The sequence below is a fragment of the Vombatus ursinus genome, unplaced genomic scaffold, assembly GCF_900497805.2.
Source record: "Vombatus ursinus unplaced genomic scaffold, bare-nosed wombat genome assembly UNPS02009770.1, whole genome shotgun sequence".
In the NCBI taxonomy this organism is placed as follows: Eukaryota; Metazoa; Chordata; class Mammalia; order Diprotodontia; family Vombatidae; genus Vombatus; species Vombatus ursinus.
The window spans coordinates 14,019,383-14,040,877 of NW_020949548.1; the positions used below are offsets into that span (position 1 = coordinate 14,019,383).

The 21,495-nt window shown below is 46.4% G+C and overlaps 1 protein-coding gene across 2 annotated transcripts in view; it reads left to right on the forward strand.

Moving 5' to 3' along the window:
- DENND5A (DENN domain containing 5A) overlaps positions 1–21,495 on the forward strand; it is a 97,103-nt gene that overhangs the window by 55,359 nt on the left and 20,249 nt on the right. For both annotated transcript variants that reach the window (XM_027852696.1, XM_027852697.1), the window contains exons 6-11: positions 7,285–7,602; positions 10,133–10,348; positions 12,143–12,377; positions 13,796–13,946; positions 14,631–14,724; positions 21,279–21,410. In XM_027852696.1, coding sequence (XP_027708497.1) covers positions 7,285–7,602; positions 10,133–10,348; positions 12,143–12,377; positions 13,796–13,946; positions 14,631–14,724; positions 21,279–21,410 — 1,146 coding nt within the window. The remainder of the gene's footprint in view (positions 1–7,284; positions 7,603–10,132; positions 10,349–12,142; positions 12,378–13,795; positions 13,947–14,630; positions 14,725–21,278; positions 21,411–21,495) is intronic.

Here is a 21,495-nt window from a genome sequence, read left to right on the forward strand (position 1 = left end):
AGAGAATGGGAGATGGAGAGAAAGGGGTGAAGGAAGAGGGAGAGGGGGAGGGGGAGGAGAGAGAGAGATCCTGATGGCACTGAAGAGCATTCACATGCTCTTTCTTTGCTTTGAGGCAGGAAATGAACCTGGCAAGGGCTAGAGAAAGCCTAGCTCTTTGAAAAGACACTAGTAATATAAAATGAGTCCTGCCAGTTCCCCTGATCAGAGTCTTATAAACCCGAACCTGAACGAAAAAGGCCTTGGTAAGCCTGGCATGACAGCTGGAAGGGACAGCCCAGTCCCCTCTTTTTAGGGCTAAGGAGAAGCCGCCATCACAGAGGTGAAGTGACCACGAGGGCACGCGACGGTAGGAAGGGACACAGCCACACTTGAACCCAGGTCTTCTGACTCCAAACCCAGTGTCCTTTCCATGCATTGGAAAGGTCAGAGAGTGGGCTTTGTGCCTGCTAGGGTCAGGAGGTCACTGAGGTCACTGGGCAGAAATCCGGGCTTTGGAATCTGTTTTCAGCCTGCTGTGGGACCTGACCCAGGGCTTGTTGGCTCTCAGGGTCTCAGCTTCCCCTCCCCAGATGCAAAGGCAGTCCACTTGTGCCTGCCTTGCCGTGATGAGGGCAGGCACAGTCTTTGCATCACTGGCTGAACAGCCATAGGTGACCAAGGTGTGCTATGGTGGGGACATGCATTGTGTGCCTGGCAGCTTTCTTGATTACCTCATGTTGTGACCTACACTCTTGTGTCCCAGCCCTCCCAGGTACCATCTTTGTCCTTGCCAGCCTCAACCCTTGACTGGGGCAGAGGGATTATCTGTCCTGAGGGAAGGCTTTTGCCTCATCCCCCCATATTGTTTTCCCTTCCCTACACACATAGAATCCTAGAATGTCTGGACCAGAATTGAGATCCTCTAAAGGCAGTGTGGAATGATGGAGTCGAGAGACATAGGTTTGACTCCTGATTCCTCCTCTTATTACTTGTGTGGCCTTGAGGAAGTCACTTACCTTCTTGGGGCTTCCGTTGCTTTGTCCAAAAAATGCAGAGGTTGTGCTCGAAGACTTCGGATGTCCCTTCCAGTTCTAAAGACCTCTGAATCTGCCATCAAGTTAATCCCCTTATTTTATAAACAAGGAAACTGAGTTCTGAAGAGGCTAAGTGATTTGTCCAAGGTGGCGAAGTTTGTGGAGTATGGTTGAGCAGCGAGGGCTTTTGGGATAGTGGAGTTGGGGCCAAAGGGTGGGCCCTGCAGGAGGCCTGTGCCGAGGGCGTAGCCTTGGAGAAAGATGGGGGAAGGGAAGGTCCAGTGGTATACTCAGCCCAAATCAGAATTCATCAGTGGCTGCCACCCTCTGGGCCACTAGGAGCTTCTCAAAAGGCCTTTGTTCCTTTTGATAGAAACTCATGAGTCCAGTGGGTCCAGAAGCCTGGCCTGCTTTTGTGAGCTGCCCATTGTCTCAGGGTTCCCTCCGAGGGGTGCTTGAGTCGAGGAAGCAGGAAACTTCAGCACTGTTGGGGGAGGGCAGAGAGGGGTCACTTCTTACCCTCTGGGATCCTTCTCCCCCCTTTTTTAAAACGGTCACTTGAACGCCTGTTTGAGGCATGCCTTGCTTGCCAAGCCTCTGTCCGGCCCCTGATGAGCCGTGGTTTGGCAGCAGGTCCGTGTGCAGGGCCTGGAGCAGGCAATGGGGCCTCCTGCAGGAGGAGAGCCAGACTCTGCGAGATCGGAAGTCCACGTGGTCACTTCCACTGAAAAAACTGAGCCTGCTCTTCTCTTCTCTCCTCTCTTCCAGCCTCTTAGAGTCAAGGGGAATGAGGTGGGCTCTGCCGTTAGAGGGGAAGCCGATCCAGACCGAGGAGGGGGCCTGTTTCTCCTTCTGGGCCACCGCTGATGAGCCTTGAGGTGGTGGGGGTATTGGGCATGGGGGCACGCTATTTTCTTTCTCAGCCAAAGGATGCGTCTGGTCTCTTACACTAAGCATTTGCCGGAGTGAGTGGTAAAGCCACACAAATTGTTCCAGACCCGACTGTTTTTGGAGAGGAGTGGAGAGCGGGGGCTGTCACATTTACAAAGTTGGGTTTCCCTTTGTGTTTGTTTGGAGAGCTCAGTAACCTGCTGAATACTGCTCCTGCTTCCCCTCCGGAACCTGCCCAACAGTGGTCCTCACTATTGCCTCTCTAGCATTCTCTCTGCTTTTTCTTCTCTTCCCCCCTTCCTCTGCTCTTCTCCCTCACTTTTCCATCTTCTCTTTCCCCTTTCCCCATTCGTGAACTGCTGAATCCTCTCTCTCCCCCTTTCTTCCTCATCTCTGTCCTCCCTCCTTCCTTCCACTCTGTTTTTTGCCTCGTCCCTTCCCCCATCAGTTACCTATTGAATAGTGGTCCTCGCCTGCACTTTGAACCCCTGTCTCTGTCCTTTCTCCTCTGTATTCCGCCTTAGTTCATCTCCTCTTTCTCCCTTTCCTCTCAGTAATGTACAGAATAGTGATGCTTTGATTCCCCATATCTATCTCCCATCTCTGTCCTCCCTTCCCCCTTCTCAGTCATCACTGAATAGCGATCTCTGTCCTCTCCTGTCACTTAGTTCGCCATTTATTCTTGCCTCTTGTCCTGCCCTTCCCATTGCACTTCAAGAATTGGCCCCCTCCTCCAGACTGCCCTCCCTTCCATCCCCACGGCAGGCTCTCTTGAGTTGCTGGCCTGTGGTCCTGCCCAGATAGATCAAGTCTCTGGAGCTGTCTCCCCATTCCATCTGCTTGTGTCCAAGGGCATCAGCAATGTGTGTATTCAGTGTTTGTAGTTTATGAAATTCTTTCAAGTTGTCCTTCTATATTTGGTTCGGAGCAGCAGGGGAGAAGCCAACCCGCCATTATTGAGTGAATACACTCTATTTTTAGCTGCCTTGTGTGTTTCCTTTTGGAGAAATGGGCTCTTTGAGCCTTGTGTGATTTCCCACTCCCCACCCCCACCCCCAGTCCCAAAGTAGAAAGCTGGTGGCTTTGTGTCCTTCCGGGCGGGCGGTCATTGTTGGCAGGCTTCGATCATTCCTATGTATATCTGAGTAAGCCAAAGGTGAAACTCTCAACTCAGACATTTAAGTCCACACTTGTAGCTTCTTTGTGTGCTGATGTGGCATTGTTTGTAATTCAGCATTTTTCAAGGAATTATGTCCTCGAAGGTGTTGGATACCTTTAAAGGTCCCGTGGCAAGGACAGGCTCAAGGGACACCTGCTATTGGCAAAGCTGTGTGCTGAGAAGAAATGTTTATGGAACTGATCATCCCTGTCCCAGAGTCTTGAGGCTAGCTGGGTCTTGAGGGGCTCATGACCGTAAATAGTTTTGTCACGCTTGCTCCTTATTTTAAGACCTGCAGTTTCCATGGCTTGGGAGTTGATGTGTATGGTGACTAATCTGGGTGTACATGGGAGGATTTAAACTTTTTAGGTGAGTTTTCCTGCCTTTAGTGCCAGGAACCTTCTGTTGGGATTGTAAGCAAGTGTTCTGAAATCTGGCAAATATTAGAGACAGTGTTGTTCAACCCTAGGCTTAAAAAGACAAGGATGATGACCTAGGCAGTGGACATTGGAGAGGGTAATGAAAATGCCACTTGGAATTCACCTAGGGCTTCTTCTGGAAGGCAGCATGGTGTGCTGGAAGAAATGTTCATCTGGGGAGTCAAAGGCCTGATTCCTATGTATACTAGCTATGGGCACTTTGGGCAAGTGACTTCCTTGCTCTGTGCTTCAGTTTTCCCATCCTTAAAATGAGGGTAACACTTGTACTCTGGAGCTCACAAGGTCATTGTCAACAAAACGCTTTGGAAACCTTTAAGCACTTCCCTCACAAACCTCAGTTTCTCCATCTAGAAAATGAGGGGGTTGTACTCAATGACCCTTAATCCAGCTAGTGGTACAGTGGCTAGAACACCAGGCCTAGAGTCAGGAAGACCCGAGTTCAAATCTAGCCTCAGCCACTTACTAGCTGTGTGACCCTTGAGCAAGTTACTTAACCTCTGTTGGCCTCAGTTTCCTCAGCTCTAAAATGGGGATAATAAGAGTACCTACCTTGCAAAGTTGTTATGAGGACCAAATGAGATAATATTGGTAAAAAACTCTTCGCACAGTTCCAGACATATAGTAGGAGCTATATAAATGCTTATTTTACCCTTCTACTACTCTGAAATTCTGTGTGCATGACTTGGTAAAGGTCAGATAGCTCCTAAGGAATAAAACTTGGATGTCCTGCTCCCAGGGTCGTGCGGTGGCCTTTAAACCAATGTTTCATCAGATGAGGCTTTTATTGATTATTCATCCTTCACCTCATGGTGAGGTTCCTGTGGGGAGGAAGTCTGGGGGCCGGGGTGGCACCGGGATGAGAAAGGAGGCTCCTGAAGGAGAGGAGAGGAGGCCTAAGGTAAAACAGAAGGAAAGAAAAGCTGGCTATGACAAGGGGCTGGAAGGAAATTAGAGAGAGGACACAAAGTTCACTAAGGGTTCCCTTAGAGGGGCAACCAGTTTGGGATAAAGAGCACACTTAGAGCCTCAAAAACACTAATTGTTCTCTATCAGCACCCACAAACCAAGCCAAAGAAATGAGTAGGCTTTGAGGTACTGGGGGAAAAAATGGTGTGAGTGCTCACCTGAGTCATACGGGGACAGCTTTGTTTCTCTCTGAGTCCCAAAAGGCCGGAGAATTGCCTAAAGACTCAGGAGAACGGTGGCCAACGAGAGCAGACCTGATTAGTTTTGCTGAGGGGACGCCTCACTTTCTTGCTTTTAAGGAGGATGTGGTTGGAGAACCCCTGTGGGGTTCTGAGAACGGGTCTGTTTGCTCCCCACTTTGCAACTGTAATTTGGAGCCATAAACTTTTAGCCTCTTTCAGCCTGTTCAGTTATTTTCTTTCTTTTTGGTCGTTTCCCTCCAACCAAGCATTTCCTGGCTGGAAGATTAAACAGTAAATAGTTAAAAGCTTTCCTGCTTGATTCACGATGTGAGCTAAAGATGATCCTTCTTCCCCCCTCATTAGAAATGGCCATTTAGACTTATGAATTCTGGAGCTGAGGGGGACCTAGAACATAGAATGTCAGAGCTGAGAGGGACTGAAACATAGAATTCCAGAGCTGAGAGGTGGCCTAGAATGTAGAGTGCCAGAGCTGCTAAGGGGGAGCCTAGAACCTAGAATGTCAGTGTTGAGAGGAACTAGAACATAGAATTCCAGAACTGAGAGGTAGCCTAGAATGTAGAATGCCAGAGCTGAGGGGGACCTAGAATGTAGCATGCCAAAGCTGAGAGGGATCTTAAAAAACTCTAGTGCAAGAATTCTTCACTTTTTCCCTACCCCACTTTGGTGAAGTCACTGGATCCCTTCTCAGAATGACTTAAAAAGGTTCATAATTGAAGGAAATGCTAAATTTCGTCTAGAGGTTAGTGAAAATAAAGATGTAGCTTTTTTTCCTTTTCAAGTTCAAAGATTCCCACCCCCCAGATCTATCCGTGGACTCCAGGTTAAGTGCTCTCTAGTGCAACTAACTCCCTTATTTTATATATTAGGAGACTGAGGCTTAAATCTTAATATGGTTTTAGTCCCAAAGAACATAAGGAAACTGACTACTGAACCATTTAGAAACTACCTAATCCTAGAGGGGAGGGTGGACCCCACACGCTCCGTCTGTCATTCACCCCTGGTGCCGAATGGTGGACAGATCTATCTAGTTCTGTTAGCTCCTGAAATTCTCTTTGGGTCTTCCCCAAACTGCAAAGTTCACATGTGACTTAGCCCTGCTCAGGGAGTTTCTGTATGAGAAGTCAAAAGTCCAATCTCCTTTAGTAAGCAATCTGAATCTTTTACTTTAAATGCTCCTTCCCATCGCCAGCTTGTACAGAGACTGTTTCTTGGAGACACATGAGCTGAGGGTCGTTTTGCAGGTGGAGTCTGGGCCAGTGGATGCCCTGCATAGTGAGTGTGTCCTTGGACATGTGAGTCTTCTCAGCCATCTTGGCTCTTATTGACCCTGCAGGAATAAGGGAGAGTTTAAACCAACAGTTGGTTTTATTTCACCACAAGTTTGTTATTCACTAGAAGGCAAGGTTTTGTTGCTCAGACACTGGGTTGTTTTGGGCCTGCAGCCAACCTGACCACCATGTTCCCTAGTGTTTGAGATGGCCCCCCACATTTCTGTGGTGCTCGACCTTGGCTGAGTTAGGAAAAAAAGAGGCCAGATGGAATTAACCCAACTTCATCTGTGGCCATAAGCCCTGGCTGCCAGGCCCTCTGAGAACTGAGAGTGATTGGTGGCCCTTGCGCTGCAGATAGGATGGTTTTCGTTACTAAACACTTGGCGTCGTACCTGCCCCAGAGCCAAGCTACTCAGCTGGCCACTTCCTGGCCTCCCTAACCCATCTCTCCCCGCCATCTCTTCTGTCCCCACGGCAACCCCGAATCTGAGAATCCTTTCTTAAACTGTGTTTCCTTGGCCTTGTTATTGAAGGGTGAGCGCTTGCTCCTTAATTCATCAGTAGTGGTATAAAGGCACTGACCTTACAGCCAAGAAGATCTGGGCCCAGTCCTGCTTCAGACATTAGCCGTGTGACGGTGGGCAGGGCTCCTAACTTCTCTGTGCCTCAGTTTGCTTGACTGTAAAATGGGGAGGGTGGATGAAATGGCCTCTGAGGTCCCTTCTGGCTCTAAATGTGTGTGACCTTATTGGGTGTTTGCGAGGTGCCAGGCACAGAGGCTGCAGAGATAAATAGGAAATCACCTGTGACCCCAAGGAGCTCCCATTCTTGGAGTGGCCAGCTAGGCAAGGAGGCAGGAGGCCTGGGTGCAAATTTTGGCTCTGCCAGCAATAAGAGTAATGATAATAATAGCAATAATAACAATAATAGCGTTCATTTATAAAGCACTTTAAGATTTGCAAACCACTTCATGTAATGTAGCTGCATGATCAGGGGCCGATCATTTCACGAGGTGAGCCTCATCTCTTTATCTCTTCATCTCTGAAATGGGGAGCGTATCATTTACACAAAGCATTTCACAGAATTGTAGCGAGGGAAATTTTTTCCTGTAAACCTTACAGCACCATAGATGTATATATTCGTATAGTTATTTTTATTCATTTCTTTGAGCCCTCATTTTTCCCTGTGAATGCTGCAGCTGATGGTGATTTCTCTTTCTTTCTCTTTCTCTCTTTCCATCTCCCTCTCTCTCTTTTTCCCTCTCTTCCCTCTCTTCCATCTCTTTCTCTCCTCTTCCTCCTCCCTCTCTTCACCATCACCTCCCCTTCCTATTTACAGGCCAATCTCTGCTTTGTGGATATTGACAACCATTTCATCGAGCTGCCTGAGGACCTGCCTCAGTTTCCCAACAAGCTCGAGTTTGTTCAGGAGATCTCTGAGATTCTCATGGCCTTTGGAATTCCCCCGGAAGGGAACCTGCACTGCAGTGAGAGTGCCTCCAAACTGAAGAGCCTCAGGGCCTGTGACATTGCCTCAGACAAACGGAATGGAAACATTGCCGGCTCCCCGCTGCACACCTATGAACTCCTCAAGGAGAATGAGACCATTGCCAGGCTGCAGGCCCTGGTCCAAAGGACTGGGGTGAGCTTGGAAAAGGTGAGCCTGACGCCCATCTTGTGGCCCCCGGAGATAGCTGGGGTGGGGGGGAAGGGTGTGCCTCGTCCTGCTTTTCTTTCCTTTTATAATCTTTTCAGTCATCCAAAATTTCTTATGTCTCTTTTCTTCCCCACATTGGAAAAAACCAAACCTTTATAATAAATGTGCGTTGTCAAGCAAAAGAAGATTTTGCATTGCCCTTGTCCAAAAAATATACATCTCATTTTGCACCTTCAGTCCATCCCCTTCCTGCCAGGAGGTGGGTAACATGCTTCATCATTGAGCCTCCAGACATATGGTTGGTCATTTCATTGATCAGAGTTTTCAAGTCTTTGAGAATTGTTTGTCTTTAAAACATTGTTGATTGTATAAATTGTTCCCCTGGTTCTGCTGCTTTCCCCTTCATCAGTACCTACAAGACTTCCAGGTTTCTCTGAAATGGTCCCTCCCATCATTTCTAACAGTACAATAGTGTTCTGTGACATCCATACACCCATCATTTGTTCAGGCATTCCCCGATGGCTCTCCACATTTTGGATGCTTGACAAGAACCAATTGAAGGCAGCTGGCAATCTCGCCTCCTGGTGGGGACATGGTAGCCTATAGGTATGGAGGGAGGCATACATTTTCAGTCATAACCAGTCCCTTGATTTTTGCTTGGCTCGGCTTAAACAAGGGAGGTTTTGGGGGTGGAGGAGAGGGGTAGAGTCATTAGGAAGGGGTAGTGATAAATTAAAAAAAAAGAAAAAGGATCGTGTAAACATTTTTTCAAAGGTGACCGGCAGCCAGAATGACTGAAACACTGCTCATGATTTTAAGCAGCCACAGGGATACTTAGGGATTGTCAGGTGCTCTGGGCAGCGGTGTTTGCTCCTGGAAAGTCATGTGTGAGTTCCTGCATCTCTTACTGGGCACAGACTCCTGAGTGGGCTCCCCTGTCCTCTACACCTCTTGGATTTCCATTTGGATCTTTTTTTTTTTTTTTTTTTTTTTTGGCAATTGGGGTTAAGTGACTTGCCCAGTGTCACACAGACACAGCTAGTAAGTGTGAAGTATTTGGTCTGAGGCCGGATTTGAACTCAGGTCCTCCTGACTTCAAGGCTGGTGCTTTATCTACTACGCCATCTAGCTGCCCCATTCCATTTGGGTCTAGATGAAGGGGATGGATTTTGGCTCCTGACTGAGACAAAAATCAGTTCTTACCCAGTGACCTTAATTTTTTTGTACTGTGGAAATATTTATTGATACCTGGTGAGTTTTTTTATTTTTCTACTTTACAAAAAGTATTTTGTGATTAAAGTGCCATTGGGAAATTGTCTTGTTTTTGTTTTTAATGGCAACTAGCAGGAGGCAGGATGGGCAAGTTCTTTCCCTCTGGAGCCTCAGTTTCTCTACCTTTAAAATGAGGGCATTTGACAGGGTGTACTGTAAGGTCCCTTCTAGCTTGAGACAGATGATGTCATTGCTACTGGGGTTTGAATTTGGCCTCTGACCCTTCCTTTTAAAAAAAGTTTTTAAAAAAATGATTTTCATCACATCATTTTCCAGTATACATCCCTCCTCCTCCGTTAGAATCCTCTCATGACAAGGAAGTACAGTTAGCAAACCAAAGCAGCACGTTAGTTATGTCTGACTGTGCAAGTCTCAGTCTGTGGTTCGCCCCCTCTGTCCCTGCAATCAATAGCCCTGTGGAGTCAAGACAGGCTCATTTTGTTGAACCCATTGATTGGAGTTCCCTTGTCTTTGAGGGTTATTTTTCCTGTACATTTTTGTAGTCATTGTCTTGATTATTCTCTTAATCAGTTCGGGATTATAGGATCGTAGGGCTAGAGTTTAAAAACTGAACAAATGATGGGTGTATGGATGTCACAGAACACTATTGTACTGTTAGAAATGATGGGAGGGACCATTTCAGAGAAACCTGGAAGTCTTGTAGGTACTGATGAAGGGGAAAGCAGCAGAACCAGGGGAACAATTTATACAATCAACGTAGGGAAGGACACCCCAGATGCTGTCTGGTATCCCCCCCCCCCCCATATTTTTATAGGTGAGGAAACTGAGGCCCAGGGAAGTTAAGTCACTTGCCCAAGAATATACTGAAAGTAATTAGCAGGGATTTGAAACCAGGCCCCCCAGCTCTAAAATCCAGGGCCCTTTTCTTCTCATCACACAGAGCTTGAGTGTAGATTGATTTAACTGTTACTGCCTGTCTTCCAGCAACTTGGAGTAGCAGCGAACGTCCCCCTTTTTTTTCCCCTCCCATTTGGATCGAATGAGCCATTAGGGTGAGATTAACCAGACTGAACAGACTCATTGTTGCTAAAGGCTCCGCATTTATTCACCACATCCATCCCTGCTCTATTTTCTCCTTCTGCTCACAAGTCCTGGTTTCCTGGCTTATGTTGGGGGTGCTCAGTGCAGCTACTGACCCCCTGATTCTGCTCAGGAGTCACGGAGAGGGTCTCCTCTCATTTCAGGAGGGAGAGGGAAAAAAGCAGTTCTTTTTTTAGCTGTTGTATCTTTTGCACAGCTGGACATGCGTGAAGAGAGCAGTAGCAATAAAGACCTCAAAGTTCAGTGTGAAGAGGAGGAGCTCAGGGTTTACCAGCTGAACATCCAGATCCGAGAAGTCTTTGCCAACCGCTTCACCCAGATGTTTGCTGACTATGAAGTGTTTGTCATCCAGCCCAGCCAGGACAAGGAGTCCTGGTTCACCAATAGGGAGCAGATGCAGAACTTTGATAAGGTGAGGGTGAAAAGCAGCTGTAGGTGTCATGGCGGTCTCTTTGAGAATGGTGGTCCAGTGGAGCCTGGTAAAGGAGGGGTTGGCCCTGACTTGAGGGAGCTCTAAGGTATCATTGGTCTTAGTAGTTTTGTTTTTTTTTTTTTTTAGGCAATTGGGGTTAAGTGACTTGCCCAGGGTCCCACAGCTAGTAAGTGTCAAGTGTTTGGTCTGAGGCTGGATTTGAACTCAGGTCCTCCTGACTTCAGGGCCTGTGCTCTATCCACTGCACCACCTAGCTGCCCCATAGAATGTCTCTTACTTTTTTTTTTATTTTAAAAGTAGTTGTTTTAAGACATCTGTGCTCTGGAAGCCAGTGTTCATGGCCTTACTGATATATTGGTTAAACCTTAAAGTCTTGTCCATTGACACATTAGTTGGCATGGGCAATTCTAACCCATCTATCAATCCAATTCAATCCAATTCAATAAACATTTATTAAGTGCTTGGCCTACAACATGCCAGGAACTGTGATAAGAGCTGCTAAGCTAGAACTAATAAAAACAAAGACAGCCCCAGCCCTCAATAAGCTTGCAGTCTAAAGGGGGAGACAACATCAAAAAGTCAGGAAAGCTAAGGGGTGCTTCGCAGGGGAGCATCTTGTTCTGTGGCATTGAAGCTAGGCAGGGCAGCTGATGCAAAGCGGAGTAATCAGATGTTTATTAAACACCTACTCCGATGTGCCAGGCACTTTGCTAGGTGCCGGGGGTAGAAGGACAGAGAATGATCCAATCTCTACTCACAATGAGCATGTATCTTAATGATATCCTAATGAGGGAGATAACACGTACACATAAACTCTCTCTTTCTCTCTCTCTGTAAATATATACATATATCTATATCTATATATATACACACATATATGTATATACATATACACACATAGATATAGGTATACATATAGATATAGCATAAACAGTTAATAAATACACGTGTGTGTGTGTGTGTGTATGCACATACATGCATATATAAATATACAAAGTAGTTAAATACAAGATAGTTGGGAAGGAGGGCACTATTAATTGGGGGAATGACAAAAGGCTTCGTGCAGGAGATGGTGCCTCACTTGCCTCTTAAAGGAAGCAGGGACTTTGTGAGGCAGAGGCAGGTGGGGAGTGTATTCCATCCATGAGGGATGACCATTGAGAAGGCATAGAGATGGGAGATGGACGAGCTTCAGAGGAGTTTATATTTGATTCTGGAAGAATTAGGAAGCCACTGGGGAGGGTCGAGTGGGGGTATCACATAGTCCAATCTCCTGGCAGCAGTGTGTAGAGTGGACCGGAGCAGGGAAGAGGAGACCAGGAGATCATCCAGGAGGCTGTCACAGTAATCTAGGCGAGAGGTCATGAGGGTCTGAACTGACACGGTAGTTGTGTGGCCTCCTCCCGTCTTTTCTGTTGAGGAGTTAATGTAGACTGTTCAGTTGGGAGGTTGGATTACCTCCTGGATCGTCTGGCCAGCCAGGACCACCATGCCTAAAAGCTCTCTCGTAGTCCCTGTTTCTCTGGTTACAGATCTATAAGTAGGTTGGAACTTTCAATTGGTCTTAAGGTCAGGGATGTGTCATATATGATGTTTTTGTTGGATATAGACACCAAAAGGAGCAAATCTGTTGTCTGATGGGCGGATGGGAAGCCCAGTGAAATCCCAGATCGCAAGTCCTCTTGGGTGACATGGCCTGGCAGGTTTTGCTGTTGCTGCTCATGGCTAAAGTGCTGTCTCTATCTCTCTCTCCCTTTTCTGTGGGTCCCGAAGGCCTCTTTTTTATCAGACCAGCCCGAGCCCTACCTGCCCTTCCTCTCAAGATTCCTGGAGACCCAGATGTTTGCATCCTTTGTTGACAATAAGATCATGTGCCATGACGATGATGACAAAGACCCTATTCTGAGGGTGTTTGATGCTCGAGTGGACAAAATAAGGTTATTGAACGTGAGGACGCCAACCCTGCGAACATCCATGTACCAGAAGTGCACCACTGTGGACGAAGCAGGTGAGAGGTTCCCACCAGAGATGGCGCTCCATGCGGCTCAGCCCCTCTCTTCTGCATCTCTCTGACCTGTAACAGGCCAGTGAGGCAGTGCCTGGCTGCCGGAGGCCGGCTCAGCTGCGACAGTCTCCTGGTGCCTTTGTTGAAATTAGCGTCCACTGCCTGAGAAGGCACCAGGGCTACTTGTCATGTGCCCTTTATGCATTTCTCTAGTTCTCTCTCCTCAGCCTTCAGCTCTTATTCCAGGCCTTTCATTGAGATGACAGTTCTCAACAAAGCCTGAGGACATTTAACCTTGGTGAACTTACTGTTTTTAACACACGACACCATAAGGCCTTGGAAGGGTGTCAGGATTCAGATTCTGGATGACGTGCTGAGGCTGGCTCAATGGCAGCTCTTGGGGGTTTTTCATATGTCGTGTAGGCATCCTTGGTGGTAGATCATGTTCAGCGAGCAAGAACACTGGCTAATGTCCCCATGCTTGTGAGCATCTAGGGTCATAGGTGCAAATCCAGAAGGGCCCGTGAGGTCATCTGGTCTGGCAGAAACAGAAACCGAGGCCCAGAGAGCCTGTGACTTGTTCCAAGTCACAGAGTAAGTGACAGAGCCAGGCTTTGAACCCAGCTCCTTTAACTGGGGCTGAAATGTGGACAAACCTCATTTGAAGGAAGTATCTGCAGTCCATGGAGACAGGTCTGGTCGTGGCATTTAGGATATGAACATGTTTGGAACAGTAGCAGGGATGCCGGGGATGAACAGTGGCCCAGCCCAGATGTTGTCAGTGGGATGGCACTTGAGGCCTACCTCAGACACTCAGGGTCTAGAGTCATGATCTTTGGAGAGGCTCGGCCAGTGGGAGCAACTGGGCCACACTCTGCCACACATGTATAATTGCCTTTGCTCCCCTGCAGACACTTGATAGCTGTGTGACCCTGGGCAAGTCATTAACCTCTCTGGGCCTCAATTTCCTAATCCATAAAATGATAGGGATGGACCCTCCCCCCCACATATATACCCACTCCCACACATAATCATCTGCCTTGTGCACATATACCATACATATACCATGTGCATATACAGCACACCTGCATATATACCCCCCCCAAATATGCCTCGTACATATATTCCTCCACACACATAAACACCCCCCCACCACACGCACACACAATATACATATAAACCTGCGCTTGAGCCACATCTGCATTTAACATTTAAGGGAAAGCTAGCTTAGTTATAGTTGTAAGGGAATGTTCTACTCTGGTATGGTTTTTCTTTCTGGGAGTCCCTTGCCTAGGATGAGGTGAGTTGGTAGGTTCAGCCTCACATAGGCCTAAAGTGGCCATTCTGCAGCTTTTGAGATAGGCCAGATGGTCAGAAGGGCCTCACCCATTTGTTTTTGTTCTTGTCTGTGTCCCCTGCAGAGAAAGCGATTGAGCTGAGACTGGCAAAAATCGACCACACTGCTATTCACCCCCACTTGCTGGACATGAAGATCGGGCAGGGGAAGTATGAGCCAGGCTTCTTCCCCAAACTGCAGGCCGATGTGCTGTCAACTGGGCCAGCCAGCAACAAGTGAGTAATCCCGGAGCCTGTCCATGCGGAGCATGCTGCGAATCAAGGTTGTGGATGCTGGGGAGGCTTGGGCTAGGTGGTTGGGGGACTGCTCATATGGCACCATGACTTAGAATTCCCCCAAGGTCTCTAAGTTAGGCGGACTAAAGATAAGGAAGACCCTGTTCATTCACCTGACAGGGTGAAGAAAAAGTTAATTTTGGAGCAGGGTCAGTGAATTTTTTGATAACTTCATTTCAATATAATTGGTTTCCCTTGTAATCCTATATATTTTATCACACGCATGTAAAAACATTATTCCAAGAAGGATCCATGAGCTTTAGCCAGATTGCCAGAGGTGCCCACGACTCCAAAAAGGCAAAGATACCTGTCACTCAAGAGTGTTCACCATCCCTGTTCTTCTCACGATGCTTATAGCAGTGAGTTGTGCCATTTGTCTCAGTGGTTGGAAATGCAAAAGGGCTGGGAGAAAGTCTTTGCAGGGCCTCTCTGTCCAGAGCAGTTATCAGTGGAGGTGGCATCTGCCTTTCCTAGGAGGCCACCCCCTCAGTGGTCCTTAGTCCCTGGCCACTCTTCTCCGAGAGCAGTGATGCCCTTTGCAGATGTGTGTGGTTCTGCTCTGTCCTCCCTACCCCAGCCCCAGTCCACGGGCTTCTCACTGCTCCCTCTCATCATTTCCGACAGATGGACCAAGAGAAATGCACCTGCTCAGTGGAGACGGAAGGACAGACAGAAGCAGCACACAGAGCACCTGCGCCTGGATAATGACCAGCGGGAGGTGAGAGACTCATGGGATGGGCGGGGGAAGGGACTGCCCACAGCTCCAGGATCTGCCAAGAGCTTTGTTTATGGTAACCTTACGAGCTAGGAAGGGCAGATACCCCCAGATACCCTCTCCATGTAAGGAGAGTAAGAGAGGTTGGGAAGCAAGAAGAGTTAACCCAGATGGTGTTGCCAATAAGCAGTGGAGTTGGGACCAATGTCTTTTTATTGTTGAGTCCGGTCTCTAGGGTGAAGGGAACCGGGAGCCCATCAAGTCCCACTTATCCCTGTGGTTGAAGCAGATAAACCGAGTAGTGACTCCTTATGCAATTAGTGATGAGATCTGTTAGAAACAGTATTTCTATTAGACGTCAAACGGCTGTTTGGAGGATGGTTGTCTTACATAGACATTTCTCACCATCAGCTAAATGTACTCAAAGTCTGGGTCTTAATATATTCTATGAAAATCCTCAAGAAAGGACCTTGTACTATGGAGTTTTACATTCAAGTTACAGCTTGGGAACAACAGTTTATCCAACAGGAAAGGAAAACAAAGAAAAATTACATCTTGTGGTGCTTATTCATAAGTCAGTATTATTATTTATTATTAGTCAAATAATGCAAAATTTTATAGTATAAACATCATATAAATGATATAAAAATCATTATTATTATTATTTGTTTTAGCTTATTATTAATAGGCTTTAAAGACTTCCAGAATGAAGGAAAAGTAACACAAATCACAAAGATTCAGATAGTTATAGTCTCATGAGAATAAACTAAATTCTATTATATCATACACACACATACACCACACACACACACAAAGTGGTAGTGTTTTCTGATACCTTATAATGTAGCTACAATTTACACACATTATTCTGTTTTACCAGCTTAAACATTGGAGGACTACTAAGTTTCTAGTTAAGTTTTATGTAATTTATTGCTTAATTTCAATCCCTCTATCGATTGGAGACCTTGATATTTTGCTTCTACACTGTACAAGGTCCAGCCACCCACTAGAACACCCTGACAAGCAGTCATCTAGCATTTGCTTGAAGACCCAAAGTGTGGGAGACCCCACTGTCTTCTGAGATGCCCCATTCCATTTTGGGTAGCTCTGATTGTTAGCAGATTTTTCCAAACTTAAAGAAAGCCTTCATGCTTCCCTTCCTGCCTCCTCCAAGCGTCTTCTCCAGGCCTTACATCTTCGTTCCTCTCAACCAGTCTCCTTATGGCATGGGTCTGAGGCCCTTCATCATCTGATCACCCTCCTCTGGATGCCCTTCAGTTTGTTAATGTTCTCCTTACTATGTGATGTGGTCTGAGCAAGGCAAAGGATAGAGAGGTCAGCTCCTGGATACCACGGGTCTCTTAAGGCAGCCTAGGATTGCTTTGTATTTTTTGGTTGATATTTATCTTGAGAGGCAGCTCAATGTGGTAGATACAGAGTTAGTCTTGGATGTTCTAGACAAGTCCTTTGGGAGTTGTGAAGACCCAAGTTCTCGTCTCATCTGTCATCTAAACTGTTAGCAATCCCTTATAACTTTATGGCATCTGCAAATTTGTTAAGCATTCTGTGACTATCTAACATAGACCTTGATAAAAACGTTAAACAACACAGGGCCAAGGATGGATCCCTGTAGCCCTCTACTAGAGACCCCCTTCCAAACTGATATCAAACAGTGAATGAATGACTCCTCTTCAGATTTGTCCGGCCATTCAACCAGTTTTGAATTCACTTAACTGAGCTATTGTCTAGGCTGTATCTTCTTAGAACAATGAGAGATATTTTAAAATACTTTGCTTAACCCTAGACAAACTCTATCAACATTTCCTAGAAACCATTCCAGAAACAGTCAAAACATGAAATGAGCTTAATCCGTCATGACCTGTCTTATTTTTTAAGCTTTATTGATGCCTTCTGTTTTAGCATCACAGCCCTTATTGCCTTATCCAGTGAGCTTTAATTTGCAGAAAGAAAAAGAACAGTGTTATGTAAAGCTAGCCAGTACATCAGTGATGTCTAACTGTGGCCATAACATTCCACTCCCACCTTCCCCCACCTCTCCAATGAGAGGATCAATGTATGTTTCTCACCTCTTCTCCAGGGCCCAGCTGGGTCATCATAATTGCATGATACTCAGTTTCATGATATTTCATGAATTTCAGGAATATCATTTCATGATACTCAGCGGTAGTCATCGAGTATATTGTTCTCCTGGTTCTAATAACATCTTTCTGCATCAGTTCATACAATTCTTTCCATCATATTCTTGCACTTCAATTTTTTTGGTTATCCCGTGGCTACCACTCATGTGGTCAATGATGAAAGTCATTTGTGAAAATCACTACTTTGTCTAGATGCTAACATCTCTTGAGAGGCACGGTGGTGTGGTGGGTGGAGAGCCAGCTTCGAGACTGGAAAACCTGGGTTCAAATCCCACCACTGACACTTACTGGCTGTGCCACCCTTGGGAAACTTTTTTTAACCCCTTAGTGCTCTTGGTAACTCTCTACGACTGTCAGTTACAGAAAAGGTAAAAACTTGAATTGGTGGAGGGGTTTCCTCATTGGGAGGGAGAGGGGCTGCATACCACTTTCATTGGTAACTTCTTCATCTGGAGATGTAGGGACTACATCAATGCAACTGTAGATCCTGTCCTATTCCTTTTAATCATTACATCATGCTTCCTTTTAGTTGCTTTGGAGCGCTATGGAACCAGTTTGAATCCTCACCATTTTTTCTTTTTTTTTTTTGGTGAAAGGATCTGGGCATCCTGCCTAAATTTCATGACCCAGTTAACATCTAAGTTTTGCAGTTGGGGTTTTATACTTAATTATCTCTTCTTCTATTGGATAACAGTTCTTCCTTAGAATATGTCCTTGTCTATGCCAGGGCCTTTCCCCTCCCACCTCATCTTTTTTTTTTTTTTCTGGGCAGTGTCTTTTGGCTTCTTTGATGGTCACTTCCAAGAAGTATGGCAGGATCCTGATTCAGAAACAGTTCTCTATAGATAATTCGATTCAGTACAGATAGATCTTCATCAGAAACTTGTATGGAGTATAGAAAGATCTGTTTTAGAAGAAAGAATGAGGAAGGAACATTTTGCTTTAGGCAAGTTGTGTTTTGAGGAAGAAAGGAATGGAAACATTTATAGCATAGCATTACATTCTATCAAGATTGTTTTTCATTAGTCCAGTTAAAAGAAAAATGTGATTTATACTAAGCATTTTCTCAGCCTGGTGGAATAAAGTTATATGTAGTCATTGTACATACATATATATATGTGCATATATACATATACATATGTGTGTGGATGTGTGTATGTATTTTTTAGGGTGGAAAGTCTACACCTCTGATTTCATAGGTGTGGGGAACTCCTCATTGGAAAACTCCCTCCACCAATGTAAATCTACAACTTGTTTGTAATTTAGTCTTTGGGGAATGGAAACGAGCATTTATTAAGCCCCTACTATGTGCTAGGCACTCTGTTAAGTGCTTTACAAATATGTTACTTGATCAGAGAATTTCCTGGGTCACCGAGAGATTCTCCATCAATATGTGGCAGGATCAGGTCTTAAACTCCGGTCTTCTTCACTCCAAACATGGCCTTCTCTCCACCCCACCACGATGCCAGTTGTTGTCGACTTTATAATAAATGAAAAGAAGCCTTTGTAAAGCCTTGGACCACATATTTCTTGGTGATTGAGTAAGATCCAATCGGCTCTTGTGTTGTGCAGAAAGAGACCCAGCCAGCCAGCTGGGAGGTCTGGTGTTCGAATCTCAACCTTGACATTTGCTTGCTGTGTGACTGGTGTGGGGGGTGGGGTAGGGCAGAGTTACGTCTTTTAATTTCTCTGTGCCTCAGTTTCCTCACCTTTATAGGGGAAGACAGCTGGACTAGATGATGGACAAAGGTCTCTTAATGAAAAATAATTTTCTTTTTTTTTTTTCTTTTTAGGCAATTGGGGTTAAGTGACTTGCCCAGGGTCACACAGCTAGCAAGTGTCAAGTGTTTGATCTGAGACTCGATTTGAGCTCAGGTCCTCCTGACTTCGAGGGTGGTGTTCTATCCACTGTGCCACCTAGCTGCTCCCCAAAAAATAATTTTCTTAATTTTGTCAAGGTAGTTGAAGATAAAATTCTGAAAGTTCTGACCATCAGTTAACTAAGTGTCTGGTATTGGACAGTTTCGTCTCTGGGTTTCAGTTTCTGTGGCATAGTGGAGAGAGTACTAGACGTGGAGTCAGGAAACTCAGAGTCTGCCTCAGACTAGCTATGTGACCTGGGGCAACTTGGTTAAACTCTCTGTTTCTTCATCAGTAAAATCACAGGATTGTTGTGAGAGTCAAATGAGATGATAAATGTCAGCACTATAAAAATGTTATTATTGTGACACAAGGGGTCTGGGCTAGATCATCCTCCTTTTTTAGAGTTCAATGACTATTATGATTTTTATAACTGGTTCATTGCCTCCTCCTCTCCTGTGGCCTTGAGCAAATTGCTTCCTGTTTGGGGGTTTCACTTTCCTCATCCATAAATGTGGGAGATGTGTATGCCCCCTGAAGGTTTCTTTCTACAGTTCGTTTTTATGATTCTGAGTCAAAGATGGCTCCAAGATGTCCGCCCAAGTGCCTGGGAGGATGGTAACACCGTTAATGGTTCAGTCCTTCAGTGCAGACTAAAAAAAGAACTTTTTTTTTAATTGTTTCATGTTATTAGCATGTTAAAGCAACAGACACTGAAAAGTCAGTTGCCCTCCTGAGTTGGGCTCTCAGGGCCTCTCTCCTCTAGGTGACATATTTTTCTGCCATGTGACTTGAGGCTTGATCACTTGGGCCCCCTAACCTTCCTGTTGATGGGATGTTTTTCTTTTCTGAAGCCCCAGGTACTAGGACTTCCTTTAGAGTCAGCTTGAGGGTTCTTTCCTTGTCTGAAACTGGTGGCCTTGATGTGGTTAGTGGGGAGGGAAAGAGGCTGAACAGTCGTCCAGAGCAGGGACCTAGATTTGTTTTGCTGATGGGTTGGCAGGATCTGCACAGAAGGGCTTGAATAGGATGGAAGCAGTTGATAATCACCTTTAGGGGAAGCTGCTGAAACTTCTTGACTTCCATCTACCTGATGTGACCAAGGTTACTGCTTCTAACCCAAATTCTGCCCCTTCCCTTCTCCCCAGAACCTCTTCATGAAGTGTCTGGGATTTTGGGATAGCTGTGTGGAATTCACAGAAACGTTCCAAGGGGCATGGAAAGATTCAGACAGGTGTGAGCTATTACGGCTGGTGGATGGTCTTGTCTTTTGTGAAATGGTGGCATGGTGTTTTTATATCCTGGAAGGATTTGCTCTGATTTATCTAAAGTGTCTGATTCCTCCTGAAGATTTGTTTTTTTAAATGAATTATTCATCTCAGCACCCAGCTCCTCCTGGCACAATAAAAGAGAGAGAGAGAGAGAGAGAGAGAGAAAAGGGAGGTGGGGAATATTGATTAAACCCCTGGTACACAAAATACTGCTACACCTGAGAGGTGTTTGGGGTTGGGTGAAAAGGAGATATCAGATTTGGAGAGGACTTAGTCCCTGCCCTTCTGAAACAAAAAGCCTGATGGGGGATAAGACACAAATCCAAATCACTATTAACTATCATATCATGGTTCCTGGCCGGGGCAGGGCTTCATTGAAGGGCCAGAAGGCTCCAGGAGGCTGTGACTTGCCCAAGGTCATGCATATAGTAAGCAGCAGAGATGGGCTTTGAACTCAGGTCCTGGGGCTCCAGTTCTGTGTGAAGAGGGGCAGGGCAGAGCCCTTGGTGAGGTCCGAGTTGGGGAAGGGCCCCATCAGCAGGGGCCCCAAGGGAAGGCTTCATGGTGGTGATGGCCTTGAAATTGGGTTTTAAAAGCCCAGGAGGGAAAAGGGGACAAGGACTTTCTGTCTCGAGCAAAGATGCCCAGCCCTGGAGGGGCAGAGTTGGGCAGCTTGGCCAGAGTGGAGTGGGATGAGTAGGTAGAAAGGAATGAGTAGGAGATAAGGCTGGTGTGGCTGATGGTGGTGGAGAGCCTTGAATACCAGGCTGGAAAACTGGAACTTGACAGTAGGCCAGAGGGGCAGCTTGACCCAGCGAGTCCCTTACGCCTGGCCTGATCTGACGAAGACAATGTGGATGGATGGGGCGGGGGCCTGGCGGTGCCCTGAGCTCTGCTGTTTCTCAAACTGGGCGGGCATGCTGGTTGGTGTCCGGATCCTAGTTGAAATGTAGCCCTCGGGAGACTCTGCCTGTGATGATTTCAGGCCTCTGCAATTCTCTAAATCACCGGATGCAGAGGGTTTGAAAACAGGCTCAGCGCCCCCACCCCTCGCCCCTCGCCCCTCTGTGTCGGGGGAGGCCGGGAGGGATGAGAACTCACTTTTGACACAAAAGGGACGCTTTTAACCCTGGCCCTTCCCCCTCCTCCTCTTTCCCTCGCTGGAGTCCTGGGGATGGGGGATGCTGCCCTCTGCAGGTGACAGTTTGAACTGATGCACGGTAGGAAGGCTGTGCTGACCTTCCCCCTGTGTCGCGTACCCCTGCAGAAGTACATCCAAGAAGCCAGGAATATGGGCAGCACAATCCGGCAGCCCAAGCTGTCCAACCTCTCGCCCTCGGTGATCGCGCAGACCAACTGGAAGTTTGTGGAGGGTTTACTGAAGGAGTGTCGCAATAAGGTATAGTCCAGAGCAGGGGTGTGTATGTGTGTGTGAGCGTGTGTGTGTGTGTGTGTGTGTGTGTGTGTGTGTGTGTGTGTGTGTG